Source organism: Chrysemys picta, chromosome 18 (assembly GCF_011386835.1).
Source record: "Chrysemys picta bellii isolate R12L10 chromosome 18, ASM1138683v2, whole genome shotgun sequence".
Classification (NCBI taxonomy): Eukaryota; Metazoa; Chordata; order Testudines; family Emydidae; genus Chrysemys; species Chrysemys picta.
Genome location: NC_088808.1, coordinates 12,891,977 through 12,909,720, shown reverse-complemented (window position 1 = coordinate 12,909,720; position 17,744 = coordinate 12,891,977). Strand labels below are relative to the sequence as shown.

General features: G+C 53.9%; 1 protein-coding gene across 2 annotated transcripts; it reads right to left on the bottom strand.

Moving 5' to 3' along the window:
- Positions 1-2,493: 2,493 nt before the first annotated feature.
- Positions 2,494-16,557, bottom strand: ST6GALNAC4 (ST6 N-acetylgalactosaminide alpha-2,6-sialyltransferase 4). 2 transcript variants are annotated; one of them, XM_005293459.5, is made up of 7 exons: positions 16,386-16,557; positions 15,583-15,657; positions 14,714-14,776; positions 9,658-9,831; positions 8,414-8,826; positions 6,203-6,310; positions 2,494-5,303 (listed from the first exon to the last, which is right to left on the bottom strand). In XM_005293459.5, exons 2-7 carry the CDS (start codon positions 15,610-15,612, stop codon positions 5,114-5,116), a joined length of 978 nt encoding a protein of 325 aa, XP_005293516.3. In that variant the 5' UTR covers positions 15,613-15,657; positions 16,386-16,557; the 3' UTR covers positions 2,494-5,113. The 2 variants fall into 2 exon arrangements, with proteins under 2 accessions (XP_005293516.3, XP_042710114.2); XM_042854180.2 differs by having other exon boundaries at positions 2,494-2,885.
- Positions 16,558-17,744: the final 1,187 nt, after the last annotated feature.

Genomic DNA, 17,744 nt, shown 5'->3' with positions numbered 1-17,744 from the left:
GAGCACAGTTGCCATGGCAGCCCTGCACATCAGTCCATGCTCAGATGGGTGGCACACTGGAGAGATGAAGATGTCCAAATGGGAAAGCCCTGCCCTGTGTGTAGTAATTCAACTGCTCCCCTCTCTCCCCCCTTGGACCGGCTACCCTGCCCCCTCCTGTACACTGTGTGGAGTTGGGGGCATGAGGCAGAGAGGAAAACTGCCAATAGCTGCTGGCTGGCCACAGCCTAACCCCCAGTGACACAAGGGCCATGCGCACAAACTGGCACTTCACTCTCTGGAACACAAGCAACCCTGTGGCTGGAGTGCTGGGACATCCCGCCGCGTAGCACTAATCTCCTCCAGCCGGACACAGATTCTCAGCGAGAGCTGGACGCACACAGGCCGCTCAGATCAGAACGGGTCCATTTCCACTATCAACTGCCTGGGCCGCTGCTAGTGCTGGGCTCCAACCCCTCCACCACTGAGCCAGCCACAAGGGGTTGATGTCTCAAATGAAACAAAACTTTGCACTTACTGGTTGGCGTCAGATAAATTCAGCCAAAGCCAACCACTAAGTAAAACTCTATTTACTGAGCAATGCCATCACGTGGCTGCTAGGAAATACAAGGCAGGAAGGAGTCTATTGTGTTCACAGGGGGAGGAGGGAGCTATTTTTAAATGGGGAGCGTTCCCAGAGCAAGAGGCTTGTAGCTTCCACAAGGATCCATTTGACTGTAGCAGCTTCCTCACTGACAGCGTGGAATCTGGGTCCTTTAACCCCTTGGGTTGGCTTGCACAGGCATTCCTCTGCCTCCAAGAATAAACAGCAGCTCTGTGCTAGGGAGCTGTGTAGTCCCCACTGTTACACCCCTACTGGTGACGCTACTGTGTAAAGGCCATTTAGTTAACCAAGGGAGTGTTGCCAAGTGGTTAGAGTTCGGAACTGGGCATTGGTACCTTCTGTCTCTTGCTCTGACATCATTTGCTGGGTGAGCTCAGTCAAGTTGTTTGCATAAAATGAGGCACATAGAAATTCAGGGCTTGATCCTAGTGCCTATATGGGAGCTGAGCTCATTTGAACTAGAGATTGTTCTTAGTCGTAGTGATTCTTTGTGTCTAAAGGCCCCAGCTGAAAGCAGGGCTCTATTGTGCTAGACCATACACTGTGTGAGGCTGGCCCTCTCCCAAAGACCTTACCAGCCTACTAGACAAGATGGACACAGGAGATGACGTGACTTGCCCAAGGTCATGCAGCTAGTTGGGTAGCAGAGCTGGGACTAGACTCAAGGTCTCCTGAGTCAGGGTCCACTGAAGTACACAGCCTCCCAACAGCACCAGTGCTGCCTCTCCCCCACCCTTTTCTTATGTATTTAGACTGTAAGTTCTTTGGGACGGGGGCTGTCTCTCGCTCTGTGTATGTGCCCTGCCCGGTACAATGAGGCCCTGAGCTCAGCTGCAACTTCTTGGGGCTACTGGAATATAAACAACAGTCGTTTCTTTCAGTTTTTCTCATCTTCATTCCTGGGGGGTGGTTCATTGATTTCAGCAGGGCTACTCAGAAAATACACAGCTGGTCAGCTAGTAAACGTGGCAGAATCAGGCCCTCTGTGAGCTAATTAAGGGCCTAATCCTGCTCTCAAAGAAGTCAGTTGACTATGAGTGTGAGAGGACCTGGGATTTTTAAGCAGTTCATTGTTCTCCAGCCCCGGACAGATGGGAAATTCTTTCCCCCCACGTGAGGAAGTCTGCACACAAAGTGCTGAGTAATGCTGCGTCAGCAACCAATGCTTGGCATTTATACAAGAAGATTTTGTATAATTAGCATTTCTCCAGGCAGCCAGCTCTTCCTGTAAAAGTTCAACAGCCTCTGCCAGAGAAGAGGGGCAGGAAAAAGTGTGATGGGACAGGGGGCTCTGACTCCCCCAGTGATGTCTGTTTATATTTAAACCAAAGTCCAGGAGAGCGAGAGGGCAGCGTGACATATTGTGACATATGGTCAGCCTGTGATTTGGTGTTTCCAGCCCGAGTAGCTCCTAGAGCTAAGGTGACTTGGCAACGTCAGTAGGGGACAAACTAAAGGGACTGAAGAGGGGGCATTCAACTTGCACATGTACTGACCCCCTGGACGAGTCAGCAGGGACTGAGTGATCTAAAAGCATGACTTCCGCTGTTTGAATGAAAGGACCCATTAACCCTGCAGCAGTAGCAGACTCAAATCTCTTATGTGACATAGCCACTAGGGCCAAAACCCGTGCTAGGTTAGGTGGATTACACAGGTTGCTTGCTAGGGGATTATGGGAAATGCATATAACAGTTGACGGCAGAGGAGAAACAGAGAGAGCAGCACGTGCAAAGCTCTTACCCCATGCCCATGCCTTGAATCCCAGAGAACAGAATTTACAGCAATTAAGAATGGTCTGGCAGGATGGCTCTGGGAGCTTTGTCTGAGCAACGACTCCAGGATTGAGTCTAGCTGGATAAATTCACCCAGTTTGCACAAACAATGAATGATCACAGAATTAAAAATACTTTTATTAAGTAGGTTTGCTTTGGTATCAATCCAAGGGCACTTGGTAACAAAGGCAGCACACGAACTCAAAGGATACATGCCAGAACACTGGAAGGAAATGTTTCTTCCTGACATGATGGAGCTGCTGACAGAAGTTGTATCTTCCAGCCTGAACCCCAAAGCAACCATACTCTGCTCCAGTTCAAGAAACAGCTTATGTTGAGAGTCTTTTTCAAACCAATTCATCTAATCAGATGTGGTTTTAAACGGCTACAGCACTGCACAAAGATGGGCTTTCCACGCGGGCTGCCACCAACTGCGGTGTGGCCCAAGTGACATGAGCACTGCAGGCCGTCTCCAAAACTTCCTTCATAGCTGTCGCGGTTTAAACCCCCTAACAAGGATTTTAAATAGATGCAATTATAATTACAGATGCGAAGACACTATTTCAAGACAATGTAAAACTAGACTCCCCGCCCCCATTTAAATTAGATGCAGCATCTTTCTTCGCTTCCTGTCCTACAGCAGTGGTTTTCAACCGTTTTTCATTTGCAGACCCCTACAAAATTTTGACTGGAGGTGCAGACCCCTTTGGAAATCTTAGACACAGTCTGCAGCCTCACAGAGATCCACGTACCACAGGTTGAGAACCTCTCTTCTATGGTAATGACCACCTTTCACAGACCCCTTAGACATAGTCTTTGGAACCCCAGGGGTCTGCAGACCCCAGGTTGAAAACCACTGTCTTAGGGTGGTGGTGTGTGCTGTTGAAAAGACAGTGTTCCACTCCAGAAGTAGCTGCATTTTGAGGAGGAGATGAGGTGGCTCCTGTAGCTATTCAGACTTTGCAAAAGCACTTTGGGATCCTTCATGGTTAAAAGTGCTATAGAAATGTAAGGTGTATCAGTCAGGATGTTGAACCAGAACGGACCCCATTTTTCTGGCAAAAAGCGGTCACCTTTACTGACGTCAGGGCAGCGTCTAGAACACGTCATGGCATGTTGGGAATGCAGGGCCTGTCCTGCAGGGCACAGGCACACTACTTTGAGAGGTGTGATGCGTGGGAGCGGAGCCCACAGTCGGGTGGCCCAGGTAGGGCACTAGGTCAAAATTCCCCACCCTGGGACAGACAGAACGAGAAGATATTTGGACAGAAGCGATGGACTGCTGGCCCAGGAGGCAGTGTCCCTTTCCTTGCCGAATGGCAAAACCTCAGCACAAACACTGCTGCCGGGATGGATCACTTGATGATTACCTGTTCTGTTCATTCCCTCTGGGGCACCTGGCATTGGCCACTGCTGGAAGACAGGATACTGGGCTAGATGGCCCTGAGGTCTGATCCAGTGTGGCCGTTCTTATGTCTACGCCTCACTGAATGGCAGGCCGGCTGGCGACAGGGGATCTCTTTTCCCTGCACTGCACAGCCAGCGCAGCATGCCCACAGGAGGACAGGTGTCTCGCCCCCATTCAGCCAAGTCACAGCAAGAGACGTTTTTGAAACATTCCACTCCTCTCGCTCTTTAAGCTGACCGAAGACCCAGGGCGCCCCTACCCACCCACTCCTGCCACTTCGCTCTGCGTGGGAGCAATCCACCAGCCCGAGGCCTGTGCACGGCTTCACAGCCAACAGGAGGAAGTACTATTGGGATAACTGTAATGGCCTACAGGCTTCAGCTGAGATCAGGGCCCCATTTTGCTCGTAAGAGCCAATCTGTGCCCCAAGGAGCTTACAATCGAAATGGACAAGACAGACGCAGGAGAGGAACGAATACAAGGTACAAGCAGAAGACTGGGAACTGAGACAGCAGCCCACTGGAGTAAATGGGAGTCTTTCCACTGATGTCAACGGGCTTTAGATCAGGTCCTAGGTAACTTGTCCAAGGTCACACAGAGAATCTGTGGCAGAGCTTGGATTTGAGTCCAAGTCCAGTGCCTTGACTACAAGACCATTCGTCTTCCCCCTGGTCACCCACCTAAACCTCCTCTTGAGGATATAAGTGGAAGAGAATGAGGAGTTTCACCCAAGAGGCACTGGCTTAAACCTCAGAGCGACTCCACTTTTCTAAGATCTGCAGCCTGCTGTAACGTAAGTATGGAAATGTTTAATACTGGATTAAATATTCATCCTGGTTCAAAGATTAAAAACTTTTCAAAGACAGTCCTAGGGTCAGAGCTCAGAATGATTGGGGTGGGAGGGGAGGTTCAGAGATGTCAGGGATTGCTTGCAGCAATGGAGGGGCTGAGACCTTGAGTGCTCTGAACGATGCCCCAGGTTTTCTCTGCCTCCTAGCTGAGTGCCTGGGAAGGATTGTGCAACACCTAAGAGCAGACCCGCAGAGACACTCTGACCTGCAGATCAATGCTCCAGCACAAGTGGCAGGGACCCTGCAGAGGGTGGGCATGTGTCCCATCTGAGATGTGCCTTTACTGCTCCATTCAACACCTCCCAGGATGCTCTGCCTCTCGTCAAGTCCATGTTTGTGCAGCTTCTCTTCATGCACTGACCCCCCGTGTGCAATTCCTCCAGACAGCCCCCATGCCACACTGCAGGACTAGGCTGCAGCCTATCGTACCACGGAGTGAAACGTTTCCCCCCGGGAGCTGCACGTGGGCCGGACGCCCCTATCCACCCACCCACGAGGTGTGATTGAAGACAATGTTCCTTGTCTTTGCCCAGTGGGAGAAGACGGTTTTCTCAGTGATGAAGCGGTGGCCACCCCGGGGGGCTCTCTCATGGGCGAGGTACATCCTGCACTCGTCCAGCTTGCCCTTTTCGAAGTAGTGGTAAGGCACTCTGGGATGGTTCTTCTCCCTGCCAAGCAGAGCAGACAAGAGGTAGCGCCGTGGGGCACTGGCCCAGATGGCAGACTCCTGCTTCCAGAGCAGGGATGGAGCCAACACAAGAGAGAGGCACCAGTCTACTAACCCCTGAGATGTCCATTCAGTGTCAGGGATCGCTGGGCCACATGGCTGAGGGCACAAAGCATGAGTCCCAGTCATGGGGATTGTCAACTCCCCTGCTAGGAGCTGGGTGTGTAACACCCACCTCCCAAACCTCCACATTAGGCTGGACAAAACACAAGCAAATCTACCAAAGGGACCAATCCTGCCCCACGAGGTGGGGATGGGGGAGCTGAATGAATGAAGAACTTCCTCCGAGTTACAGACAGACCCGCCCCTGCTGAAATCCTCATCCTCCCCTTCATTGCCCTGGGCCTCGATTCCCACCACATGCTCCCTCCATCATCTTACTGCATCCCAGCTCTCCAGACTCCAGCAGGTGTGGGCATAACAGAGAGAGCAGAGCCATGTCACCTCTGCAGCTAGGGCCCCCAGCTCCCTGTTCCAAACTGCCTCCTTGCTTATAAAAACTCCTCGGGAACTCACCCCCAGCCAGACTCCCATTCTCTCTGTTCCGTCCCCTTCCTTCTCGGATCTCACCACTGTTGGTGTGAGGACCTTCTCCTCTGCAACTCCTTCTGCTTGGAGCAGCCTCCCTGTATCTGTCCACTTCATATATTTTCTGCATTGTCCGCGCCTCCTAACACACCCCTCCCTGTGCTGTTTGTTACCGAACAGAGATTGTATGGAAGACGTATTGTATTGCTTGTGGGATGGTTGTGCTGAGTTAACTGACGAACAGACGTGCTTTGTGGCAAAAGCCCCAAGAAGTCTCCCGCCCTCAGTCCCTCCCTTTCCTCACGGCCGTACCTGCAGTAGCTATCGCTGACCATGCCGAAGACAAAGATCTGTTCGCACAGCTCCATTGCCAGGATCATGGTGAACCAACCAGTGCTCAGGAAGGAGCCAGACTTCATCCTACAAATCACACAGCAACAGAGTTGGAGGGGCCAGGCTGCCGTAACCAGCACGGCAGAGAGAGAAACGGACACGGGCTGTGGGAGGGAAACCTGCACTCATCTCCTAGACCAGGGGTCACAACCTTTCGGAAGTGGTGTGCCGAGTCTTCATTTATTCACTCTGATTTAAGGGTTCGCGTGCCAGTCATCCATGTTAACGTTTTTAGGAGGTCTCTTTCTATAAGTCTATAATATATAACTAAACTATGTTGTATGTAAAGTACACAAGGTTTTTAAAACGTTTAAGAAGCTTCATTTAAAATTCAATTGAAATGCAGATCTTATCAGTTTAGGGCAGTGGTTCTTAACCTGGGGTGCACGCACTCCCTGGGGGTGTGAGATGCCCTTTCTGGGGGTGCGAGACAGGCGAGATTTTTTTAGAAGGCAAATCATCGAAAACACAAATGAAGCACAGGCACATATGTACAACTACTTTGTTTCATCAAACCTCTGTATTTATTTACATTATACATTTTTAACGATTACTGTAATATACAAAGTTTTTAAGTTTTCAAGTTTTTAAGCTAATTGTAGTGTAATTTTTTATAAGGGCTGCAGAGCGCTGGGACCAGGCCAAGAGCAGAGCCCTGGGCTGGCTGCCGATACCCCAGGCCGGCTGCCGATACCCCAGGCCGGCAGGAGGGCTGAGCAGGGCCGGAGGCCCAGACCCTGGCTGGCAGGGGGCCGGGTGGCTGAACCCCAGACCAGCAGCGAGGTGAGTGGGGCTGGCGGCTGGTATCCCAGGCTGGCAGCAGGCTGAGTGGGGCTGATGGCCGGGACCCCGGCTGGCATGGGGCTGGCGGCCAGAACCCCGGCTGGCAGCAGCGTGCCAGTAAAAAATCGGCTCGCGTGCTGCCTTTGGCTCACGTGCCACAGGTTGCCAACCCCTGTCCTAGGCCAAGAGTGGACAATAAGGCACATCCTGCCCTGACTGAGGGGGGCAGACTAGGGCACCTACTGGGTGTGATTAGGGCCTTTGGAGCAGTCTCTGGATGAGGATGGGAAGAGCAAACAGAAGAGCAGGACAAGAAAAACGGGGCGGGGAGGAAGATGGGCTCTTTGTCTACCGGGGATGGGGAGGAAATGCCAGCAATACCGGACGCACGTGTGTTTGGAAGCGCTCTCTTTCCGCCCCCTCCCACTCCAGTCTCCTGGCATGTCGTGCCCCTTGAAGTGAGTGTGGGGCTGGTGAACAAAGCTGCACTGGCAGCTCTGGAGGACTGATGCTCCCTGTTTATCCACAGTGGGTACGGGACAGGCAGCAGCGGGGCAAGCAGCTCAGGCTGCTCCTCCAATGGGCCTCATCCCTGGCACAATGGGACCCCCTCAGCAAGTGCAAGGGGAGCTCAGTCCGTTCTTGGCCTGTCTGCTGACCAGGGGGACTATCAATGCCAAAGGTGATGGAGATGTGTGTGCTGTGGACACCCGGCCAACAGGAACCAAATGGAACCCTCCACTCATCTACCAAGCAGAGGACAAATGACTGCTGGTCACTGCTGACCTGCACAGGGTTTCAACTGAAAAGCTGACTGCCCATAAATGCACGATGTAACTGACGTGTTACATATCGTTATACAGCAATGAATTCTTACACAACTCTTCCTGGGATGAAGGTGACTCCATAACTTTCTAACATCCACAAATAGCCCATTGCAGTTACACGGTGACTGCTCGCGAAATCCATTCGTGTTCAGCGCCCTGACCCTCCTACGGTACCGTGCAGGTCCATTCACCACTGAGGGGCAAGCAGCATTTGTGGGAGGGGAGTAAACTGTCCCACTCATGTCAATGGGTTGGTAACTCTGAAACCCAACATTTACAATTGAAGAGTGGAGAACTGCCTAAGTGACTTAGAAGCACAAATCCCGTTGGGACTTGTGCTCCAAAGTCCTATAGGTGCTTTCGAAAATCCCACCCTAAAATGGCAACACTTAACTATTTCACTGCTGTTTGGTTTACCAGAAGCATCCAGCTACCAGTAGACCCTGGGGTGGAAAGCTCTACACCCAGGAGGTGGCTGTGGCGTGGAGGCCCTGAGGGAGGGAGCGAGACGCCTACTCACCTGTTCTTCCCTGTCTCGACCTGGAAGACCTCGTCACAATAAGCCATCATCCTCTCGGTTAGTGTGTAGATCTGCAGGCTGGGATACATCTCCTTCATTTCCTGGAGAATCCTGTAGGTCAACCCCCCCTTCTCCCGGCTCATCTTTCTCATGGGCCCCCAGACGATGTAGATAGTCTCCCAGGACTGCTTGAAGAAGTACGACTGGTTCCTCAGGAGCAAAGGGATGCTGGTGTGCGAGACGACCCTGATGGTGCTCTTCGTCCCCACGTCCTCTTCGTAGCCATTGGTGGGGGCCTGGTTCATGCGCAGGACGCACTCCATTTGGTCGATCTCCTTCCCCAGCCGCGAGCCCAGCATCTGACCCGAGCTCGATACCAGGGCGCACTGGCGGCACTGAGCTCTGACCAACGGCTGCAGCAAGATGCACCGTTAGCAATGGAGAGGGACAGGGGAGGCCCAGGGCTTGCAAGGGGAGGGGATCGCAGTATGTTTTCATTCCAGGCAGCAGGGCCATATCACCCTTTCATCACCTGCACTGGCTTCCTGTCTGTCTCTAAATCCAATTCAGAACTGCCCTCCTTCAAGGGCCCCCTTCCACCACTCCCTCCACGGTGATGCTCTTAGCCACCCTCCCTGCAACTCCCTATTGCTCGCACAGGGTGGTGAGGCTCTCAAGCCGAATCTACACCGGGGTTAAAGCCATGTTACCAGAATGAGCTTTAAAAAACACGTCTAGAACTGGTTTCTCCTGACTCCCTTTAACTATGCCCTGGTGCCTCCCTGGAGTCTGAAAGCAGCACGCTCTAACTTAGGCCCCCACCAAAGGGTAGTGTTTTTGATTACTCCAGATGTCGGAGGTGCTTTGCTTTGAGCCTGTTCCGGGCCACGGACAGCAGAGATTGATGTGAGTGAGCCAAGGGGCTTTGTTACACCAGCACAGGGCCACAGTAGCCCCACGACTAACGCTCTGCATTGCTGAGGCATCTTTCACAACTTAGAAGCCTCAAACACTGTGCAAACTTTAATCAATAAGCCTCAACTCTCATGGGAAGTAGGTACATTATCATCTTCATTAGTGATGGAGAAACTGAGGCAATGCTGGGTGAAGTGACTCGCCCAAGGGCACACAGTGATACTGCAAATGGAAAATCAGAAGTCCCAACTCCCAGTCTTGTGCTCTAACCACTACCTCACATTCTCCCGTCCTGGGAGAGCCCATTCGCAGCTGGAACTTTAACCCACCTTTCCATCAGGAACACGACTGTATCCCTCGAAGCTGAGGGCTCCAGACACCATCACCAAGGGACGTTTATGTTCCTCCAGCTGCTGATAGCTGAACCAACGCAGCTGCGAGCAGAGCAGGATGTAGAGCACAGTACAAGCAGACAGGATCACCAGAGTTAAGAACAGATGGACCTGCAACGCATTGAGAAGGGAAGCTCAAGATTCACTGCTGAGAACTTCGCACATGGCAGCAATAGGGGTGACTGCCTTCTAGTGACCAGGGATCTCTCATTGTGGTGGGGCTAGAATGGGCTGAACGCTGCAGGCATCCTGGAAAACAAAACACGGGCCATGGTTCTTCCTTCTTCCATAGTGGGACGGGACTCCCCTCCTCTTTAGCAGGACAGGAAGGGCAGGGCGTGGCAGTGGTGCTCGACAGCTGTTTGAGATTCCCAGGTTGAGAGACCATGATCTAGTGTAATTAAAGACCCTTGCTGTTCTAAATTAAATACTCTGAGGGGTCCACAGTGGGAACAAGGGCTAGGAGGGGAAGGAAACGGAGTCAGCTGTGATCGGATCAGGCAATCCGCAGCTGAAAGCAAGTGAGAAGGACCAAGATTGAGGTTGGCAGGCCGGCTGGGGGTTCTTCACCCTGGGTCTGTGAAAACATCTCCCCCCGCTGAAAACCCACACGATGCCTTCCACCCAAAGAGCTTCCCCCATGTTTTCAACCTGACAGCACTCCCACCAGGTAACATCGCCCCTGCTTTCCAGCTAAGGGAAGGCTGAAGTGCAGGGAGATTAAGTGCCCTGCCTGAGGTCACACAGCAGGGTCATGGCAAAGAGCCCAGGAGCCCGGATTCCTAACCCCTGCTCCAGCCACCGGACACCTGCATACGAAATCCAGGAAGCGTTGATGTCAGTGCAGCAGTACACATCCGGGTAGGGGACAGGGAAACAGGGGCTTACAGCTGTGACCATCCCCAGCACACACTGCGCTCCCCTTTGCACGTCCCTGGGTAGAGCGACTACCTGCTACCTCCATCCTGTAATTCTCTCCTCCTCTCAGAGCAGAGCTCACCCTGGTTAGTTTCATTACACAACAGTCCCCAAGGAGTCAAGCATCACTAGGCCTTTTGTAGTGCTTGATCACAAACCAGGAGCGGGGCTGCACTCTTTGATGGACAGTGATTACCATTTAATATGAAACCTTCGGTCACACATCACAATTGGGGAGCGCTTGGCAAACGAGTAGCTCAGATGTGCCCAATTGTTCTGTTTCAAAATGACTCACTTCCTGTCTAGTAACAACAGGCTGCCCGGCTGATAAATGGCGAGCCTTAAAGAGCTCTGAGGGCCACAGGCTGCTTTGTTCCTGTCTGGATTGTAACGTCATCTTCTGTCACAACTGTGGATTGCTTGAGCCTCAGGGAGGAGCAGATCAGGAACCACGCACAGCACAGCACCAGGTACAGAGGGGGCGCTACCTACGCCATCATGGCTTACTTGGCTATAGCTAAAGCGCGAGGCCAACCACCAGCATAACCTGGCCCCGTGGTGCCCATCTCAGCAGAGGCCAAGGAGCAAAAGGGCCCTGGGGACTGAAGTGTGCTATCCCCCTCTCCAGGTGCGAGAGTGATACTCACATTGCCACTGCTCAAGACACCAGCCCCTGGGCTGTCAGTCTGGGACCTCTTACAAACACTAACATATGGGGGGGGAGGCATAGCCCTAATGGGGAGGGTCATAAACAGGAAGAAAAACTTGTTCTGGGCTCTTTGCTTTAGCCACACACATGCTGACCCAGCACATCCCCACACGCGTGCTGAACACAAGGGTGGGGGCAAAGCTCGGGGGCTCTCTCAGCCCAAGGATGGAAGAGGAAGGAAGGAGATGCCAAACCAGCACTGTGCTGAGTATTGTAAATGTCCCAGTAGTGCCCATGATGTGCACGAAGCACTGGCCAGACACCACTCAGACAAACTCCCTGCTCCCCACAGCTCACAAGGCATGAGCCCTATAAATGGACAAAGCATGGTGGGAGGGGAGCTGCAGTCACACACAGCCCTAGCAATAACATCGGGGTGGAACAGACCGACTAGTGCCCCATGGCCCATCCCACCCTGGCCAGAGGGGAAGCGTTTCCCCAACACAGTTCAGGGTTTAGATGGACAAACCCAAGCACTGAGGGTTGGTTTTTTAAAGGTACTTCTTTGCCACACCCTAAATGGGTTAACTCCTCTCTCTCCATGTGAGCTGGCCACAGACGTGATCAGCTGAGGGTACAGCTACACGGAACAAAAAACAATCACAGCCGTAGTGGGTCTCAGAGCCCAGGGCAGCTGATTCAGGCTTGCGCTATGGGGCTGAAAACAGCAGCGCAGACTTTCTGCTCGGGCTCTGAGAGCCACCCCCAGGCCGGGTTTCAGAGCCCGAGCTCCAGCCTGAGCGGGAACGTCTCCACTGCTATTTTGAGCCCCGTAATGCAAGCCCAAGTCAGTTGTCCCAGGCTCTGAGACTTGCTGGGTCTTTGTTTTTGCAGTGCAGACATACCCTGGGAAGCCTGAACTAATAGAGCCCCAAGTTAAATGGCAAAGCATTTTCAATGAAGGGTCACACCCTAGCCTAGGCCTCAGCCTCCCGCACACAGTGTTCCCTGCGGGGTGGAATGAATAGGAGTGTAAGGATCGAGGGGGGATTTACTTATGGTGGCGTGGGAAGATTTTCATCCAAATAGCTCTTTTGCATGTGGTCTTATTTAAAAAAACATCTCTCGGTCTACAGCACCAGGAAGCCTGGTTAGACAACTCTGTTATTACTAGTAGTGCACAAGGGCCCAGTCAAGGATCAGAGGCCTGCTGTGCCAGGCGCTGTACAAACACTTATTCAAAAGCCAGTCCCTGCCCCACACAGCTTACCGTCTAGGAAAGAAGAGACGACAAGGAGTGAATTAAACAAGCACCCAGGGGACACGGCAGGGCGAGAGGTAACAGCAATACAAGTGTGTCTTAGCACACTGAGCAGCAGGCAGAGCTCAAGCAATGCCTCCTGCCTTGCAGGCCCCACAGTAGAGCTGAGTTTTCAGGAGGACTTTGAGAAGGAGGTAACCAGACAGATTTCGCCAGGGAGTCGGCCATAGAGTATAAAGCCAGAAGTGACCACCAGAACATCTAGCCTGACCTCCAGTATATCACAGGCCACCACCACCACCCAGCTCCAATGAGGCCCCGAAGCGAGTAAAGCTTTTAATATATATATTTACCCACATAAACCACAGTGACAAAGAAGATGAACCAGCCTCGTCTGCAAATTATCATCTTTGAATTTTGTCTAACGCTTAAACCTGTCTCTACCTAATAGAGTGATCAGTGCCAGGCAGGAGACCCAGGTTTGGAAGTGACCGGGCACCTCTGGGATGAAGTGGCTGCAGTAATTTAATGGCCTGTCACCCTGCAGGAGAGCAAATAGTCCTGCACGTAGGTCCCAGAGGGCTACTCCTGCTGCCGCAGCAGGATGGGCTGCTGTCCTGCAGGAGATGATCCTCCCTTCCTGGTCCCCCGGAGACTGAAGGAGGGTGGGGATTCTAACCCCATTCTATAGAGACCTTTATTTCAGGAGCCATCAACAGATGTGTGTTTCCCCTCTCAGCCTCAGCAAGTGAGAGCTTTGCTGCTGCTAATCTATGTGTCAGCTCCGGAACACACCAGCTTGTCTGCTTTGCTAGCAAACTCTTCAGGACTCTGCCAGTCCACACCTTCCCCTGCAGGTAGCAATCAGTGTACCACAATTCCTGAGCCCTGCCGCTGTGAAGGGTCCCAACTAAAAAACCAGTCAGCCACGCTGGAAGACTCTGGTGAGAAAAACTGCTCTGAACAAGAGACGCTAGTTTGTCAAGTTGAATTTCAGATTTAGGCTTGGTCTACACTACCCCCCCTAATTCGAACTAAGGTACGCAACTTCAGCTACGTGAATAACGTAGCTGAAGTTCGAAGTACCTTATTTCGAATTAGTTCAAACTTACCTTGGTCCACACTCGGCAGGCAGGCTCCCCCGTCGACTCCGCGGTACTCCTCTCGGCGAGCTGGAGTACCGCAGTCGACGGCGAGCACTTCCGGGTTCGACTTATCGCGTCCAGACTAGACGCGATAAGTCGAACCCAGAAGTTCGATTTCCAGCCGTCGAACTTGCCGGTAAGTGTAGCCAAGGCCTTAGAAGCGTAATTTTGCTTTTTTTAGTTTGTAACCCTTTCTGTCCTGCCTTATACTTGGTATCACTTAAACCTATCCCCTTTTATTAATAAACTCACTTTGCTTTTATTATAAACCAGCTCAGTGCTTTGATTGAAACAGAGTGTTAACCCCAGGTACGGTAAGAAGCTGGTGTGTACTATCTCACTGAAGGAGCAGCAAACTCGATAAGGTTTTGTGGGTGCTACAGTCAGAGGGGCTAAGCACTGCAGATAGACATCTCTGAGGAACTCGAGAACTGGGATTCACTGGTTACTACCCGTTACGGAAGGTTTGGACTGGCAGAGTCCTGGAAATTCTGCTGGCAAGGCAGATAAGCTGGCATGTCGGGGAGCTGTCACACAGCTTAGCAGCAGCAAAGTTCTCACTTGCTGAGGCTGAGAGGGTAACACAATGGCTCACAGCTCTAGATTGTCACTGATGTATTCTACAGTCTCTCTTTGTGGGAGAACGGAAAGGTGTCTGCTTAATAATGCACCCTTAAGCCACATGGCGCCCCATATATTCTCCTGTTCTCTGCAGTTAGAGGATATTTATCAGGACACTAACTGGGGCACAAAGACTCCAGAACCAGCCTACTGGTGTACATTTCCATATGGCGACCACATACATTTCCACCAATTGTCCTTGAGGATTCTCGATCAATTGGAATATAGATACCATCCTCACGTCCATTAAGGACATGATGCCCAATGCTCTTTAGCATTTCCTGTCCCTCTGCAACCTTTTCCTTGGCTCTGTAATTCCAGCCCATTTTGCTACCGGCACTACGGTCCTAAATCCAGGGGTTTGAGAGCATCACTGCATCTTGGGATCTGGTTACTTACAAGTGTCTTCAGCTTCAGCGTCTTATCTGCCCCAGGTTTGTCTTGGGATTCAGGAACTGCGCCCTGCAAAACACAGACAGGTTAGCCTGTTGGCAACAAAATAAACATTTAGCAAAGACAACAAAAAGCAAAGTCATTGACATTAAACTAGATAAACTTCTGAGCAGAGTCAGTCCAAAAGGAGCACGTTAAGGAGTATGTACTTGAGACCACATATAGTACCCCGGAGATTTGGTCTGGAGAACTATCACCTTGAGCACCCCATTCATTTTAGGTCTTGTTAAAAACCACTCTCCTTCCTTGTGAACCCCCCTGTCAACTTGCTCCAGCCAACTACATCTTCCTTGTGACTCTCTGATCCCCTGCCACTCATCTAGCTCAGGCCTCCACAGAATCTCCTTGCTGTTGGTGTGAAGCCTTATCTTCTGCAGCACCTGCCATCCGGTTCATTTCTCTCACTTCAGATCTCACCAGGCTAACAAATAACAATACACTGCACTTGTACAGGACCTGCTCATCGGAGGATTCCCTCACTCCTCAATGTGTTTTATACACTCTGTGGGCATTTCACACTCAATAATGTCTTTAACAATCACTAAGCCTCACAACACCCTTGTGAGAAAATACAGGGACCACTCTGTCCACCACTGAAATGCAGCCACTTCTGGGGTAGAACATAGCTGTTTAATAGAGCACAATATTGCTACACTAGAGCTTAGGACAGGAATATTTATCAAACACGCATAGCCTCCTACGGACCGTTGTGCCAGCCAGTTGTCTGGGCCACGTTCACAGTTCTTTCCCTCACTCACTGTGTGGCTTCGGATCAGCCTTGTGCTTCAGTTTCCCTGAGAATTACAGTGACTCACCTGCCTCGCGGGGGAGGAATGAGGCTTCATTCGTCAGTGCCTGTCGGGTACTTTGAGATCCTCAGCTAGAAGGGGCTGGGGGGAGAATGCAAGGCTGTCATTTAGTCTGGACAAGAGATGGATCAAAGAGATCAAAGCTTTCAGCAGAGCTTCCGTTCTGCTGCCAGGGCCCCCTCGCCCTGAGCCAATATGCTGTGGCTCCCTCCTGAGCAGTGCCAGGCTGCAGGACACCAAATCCAGACAAACCCAACAGCAGCATCCAAGAGAATGGACCCAGGGATGGTGAGGAGGCCAGAGATGACGCCCCAGTGTGAGGGGGACCCCGCAAGGGCCACACAAAAAGGGCCTGATGTGCCCCATGATTGTCCAACACTTCTGCAGGGGTCTCTCTCCCAGATGCCCACTGAGCTGGGGTGTCTCTGTCACCCCCTCCAGCCCCAGGAGCCCCACCCTCACAAAGACAGAAGAGCTGTGCCACCCACTCCCCACCCACATTGCCACCCACTCCCTGCCCACACCCCAGTGGGGTGCAGCGGCCTTCCCCCCGATCCCCAGGGCAGCAGCGCTGTGCCAGCCCCACACCCCAAACACAGTGTCACCCACTCCCTGCCCACACCCCAGTGGGGTGCCCCGGCCTTACCCCCCCCATCCCTAGGGCAGCAGCGCTGTGCCAGCCCCGCTCCCCAGGGGCAGGAGGGACGCCCCCAGCCCCCCCTTCCCTGTCAGGGGGATCCCGGGCCCCGCCCGCTCAGGCCCCGGCCCCTCGGGGGGAGCATCCCGCACAGCCGGCTCCGCGGCGGCACCTGTGGGGCTGGGAGCCCGGTGGGGGCTCCAGGGCGGTTCCGGCGGGGCCCGGTCAGCCGCTCCCCGGCTCCCATCGCTCCCGTCCGCGCCCAGGATCCCGGGCAGGGCCGCAGCCACGGCCCCGCAGCAGCAGCAGCACCGCCCCAGGGCACGACATCGGCCTCACGCCCCGCCCCTTGCTCCGATACCGCCCCCGTCCCCGACACCAGCCCCCCGATACCGCCCCCCGATACCTCCGCTACCGACACCCTCCACCGCCCCCCGATACCGCCCCCCGCCCCCGACACCAGCCCCCCGATACCGCCCCCCGCCCCCGACACCCTTCACCGCTCCCCGATACCACCCCCCGCCCCCGACACCAGCTCCCCGATACCGCCCCAGCCCCCCGATACCTCCGGCACCGACACCAGCCCCCCGATACCGCCCCCCGCCCCCGACACCCTTCACCGCTCCCCGATACCACCCCCCGCCCCCGACACCAGCTCCCCGATACCGCCCCAGCCCCCCGATACCTCCGGCACCGACACCAGCCCCCCGATACCGCCCCCCGCCCCCGACACCCTTCACCGCTCCCCGATACCACCCCCCGCCCCCGACACCAGCTCCCCGATACCGCCCCAGCCCCCCGATACCTCCGGCACCGACACCAGCCCCCCGATACCGCCCCCCGCCCCCGACACCCTTCACCGCTCCCCGATACCACCACCCGCCCCCGACACCAGCTCCCCGATACCGCCCCAGCCCCCCGATACCTCCGGCACCGACACCAGCCCCCCGATACCGCCCCCCGCCCCCGACACCAGCCCCCCGATACCCAACACTCCCCCAACCACCCCCCAGACACCAACACCCGCCTATCGACCCCCGGACACCAGCCCCTCACTACCTCCCCCCGCCCCCCAGACAACACCCCCCCTATCGCCCCCCCGACACCAGACCCATGATACCTCCCCCCACCACTGACACCCCCCTATTGCCCCCGACACCAGCCCTCTGATACTTCCCACCCACCCCCCAGACACCAACACCCCCTATCACCTCCCGATACCTCCCCCCCAACACCAGCCCCCCGATACCTCCCCCCGCCACCAACACCCCCCACCGCCCTCCAACCACCAGCCCCCCAATACCTCCCCCCGACACCAACACCGCCCTATCGCCCCTCCCGCCCCCAACACCAGCCCTCTGATACCGCCCCCTGCCCCAACACTCCCCTACCGCCCCGCGACACCACCCTCCCAACACCAACACTCCACCTACTGCCCCCCCCAACACCAATACCGCCCTACTGCCCCCCAGACACCAACACCCCCCCCCAGACACCAGCCCTACCCTTACCGCCCCCCCAAAACCAACCC

Bases quoted from the DNA above. Each gene is read 5' to 3' on its own strand.
- ST6GALNAC4 (XM_005293459.5), bottom strand. From the start codon at position 15,612: ATGAAGCCTCATTCCTCCCCCGCGAGGCAG. The intron at 14,777-15,582 runs GTGAGTCACTGT...TGTGTTTTGCAG, and splicing joins ATTCCTCCCCCGCGAGGCAG to GGCGCAGTTCCTGAATCCCA. The intron at 6,311-8,413 runs GTGAGTAGGCGT...TGTGATTTGTAG, and splicing joins GTCGAGACAGGGAAGAACAG to GATGAAGTCTGGCTCCTTCC.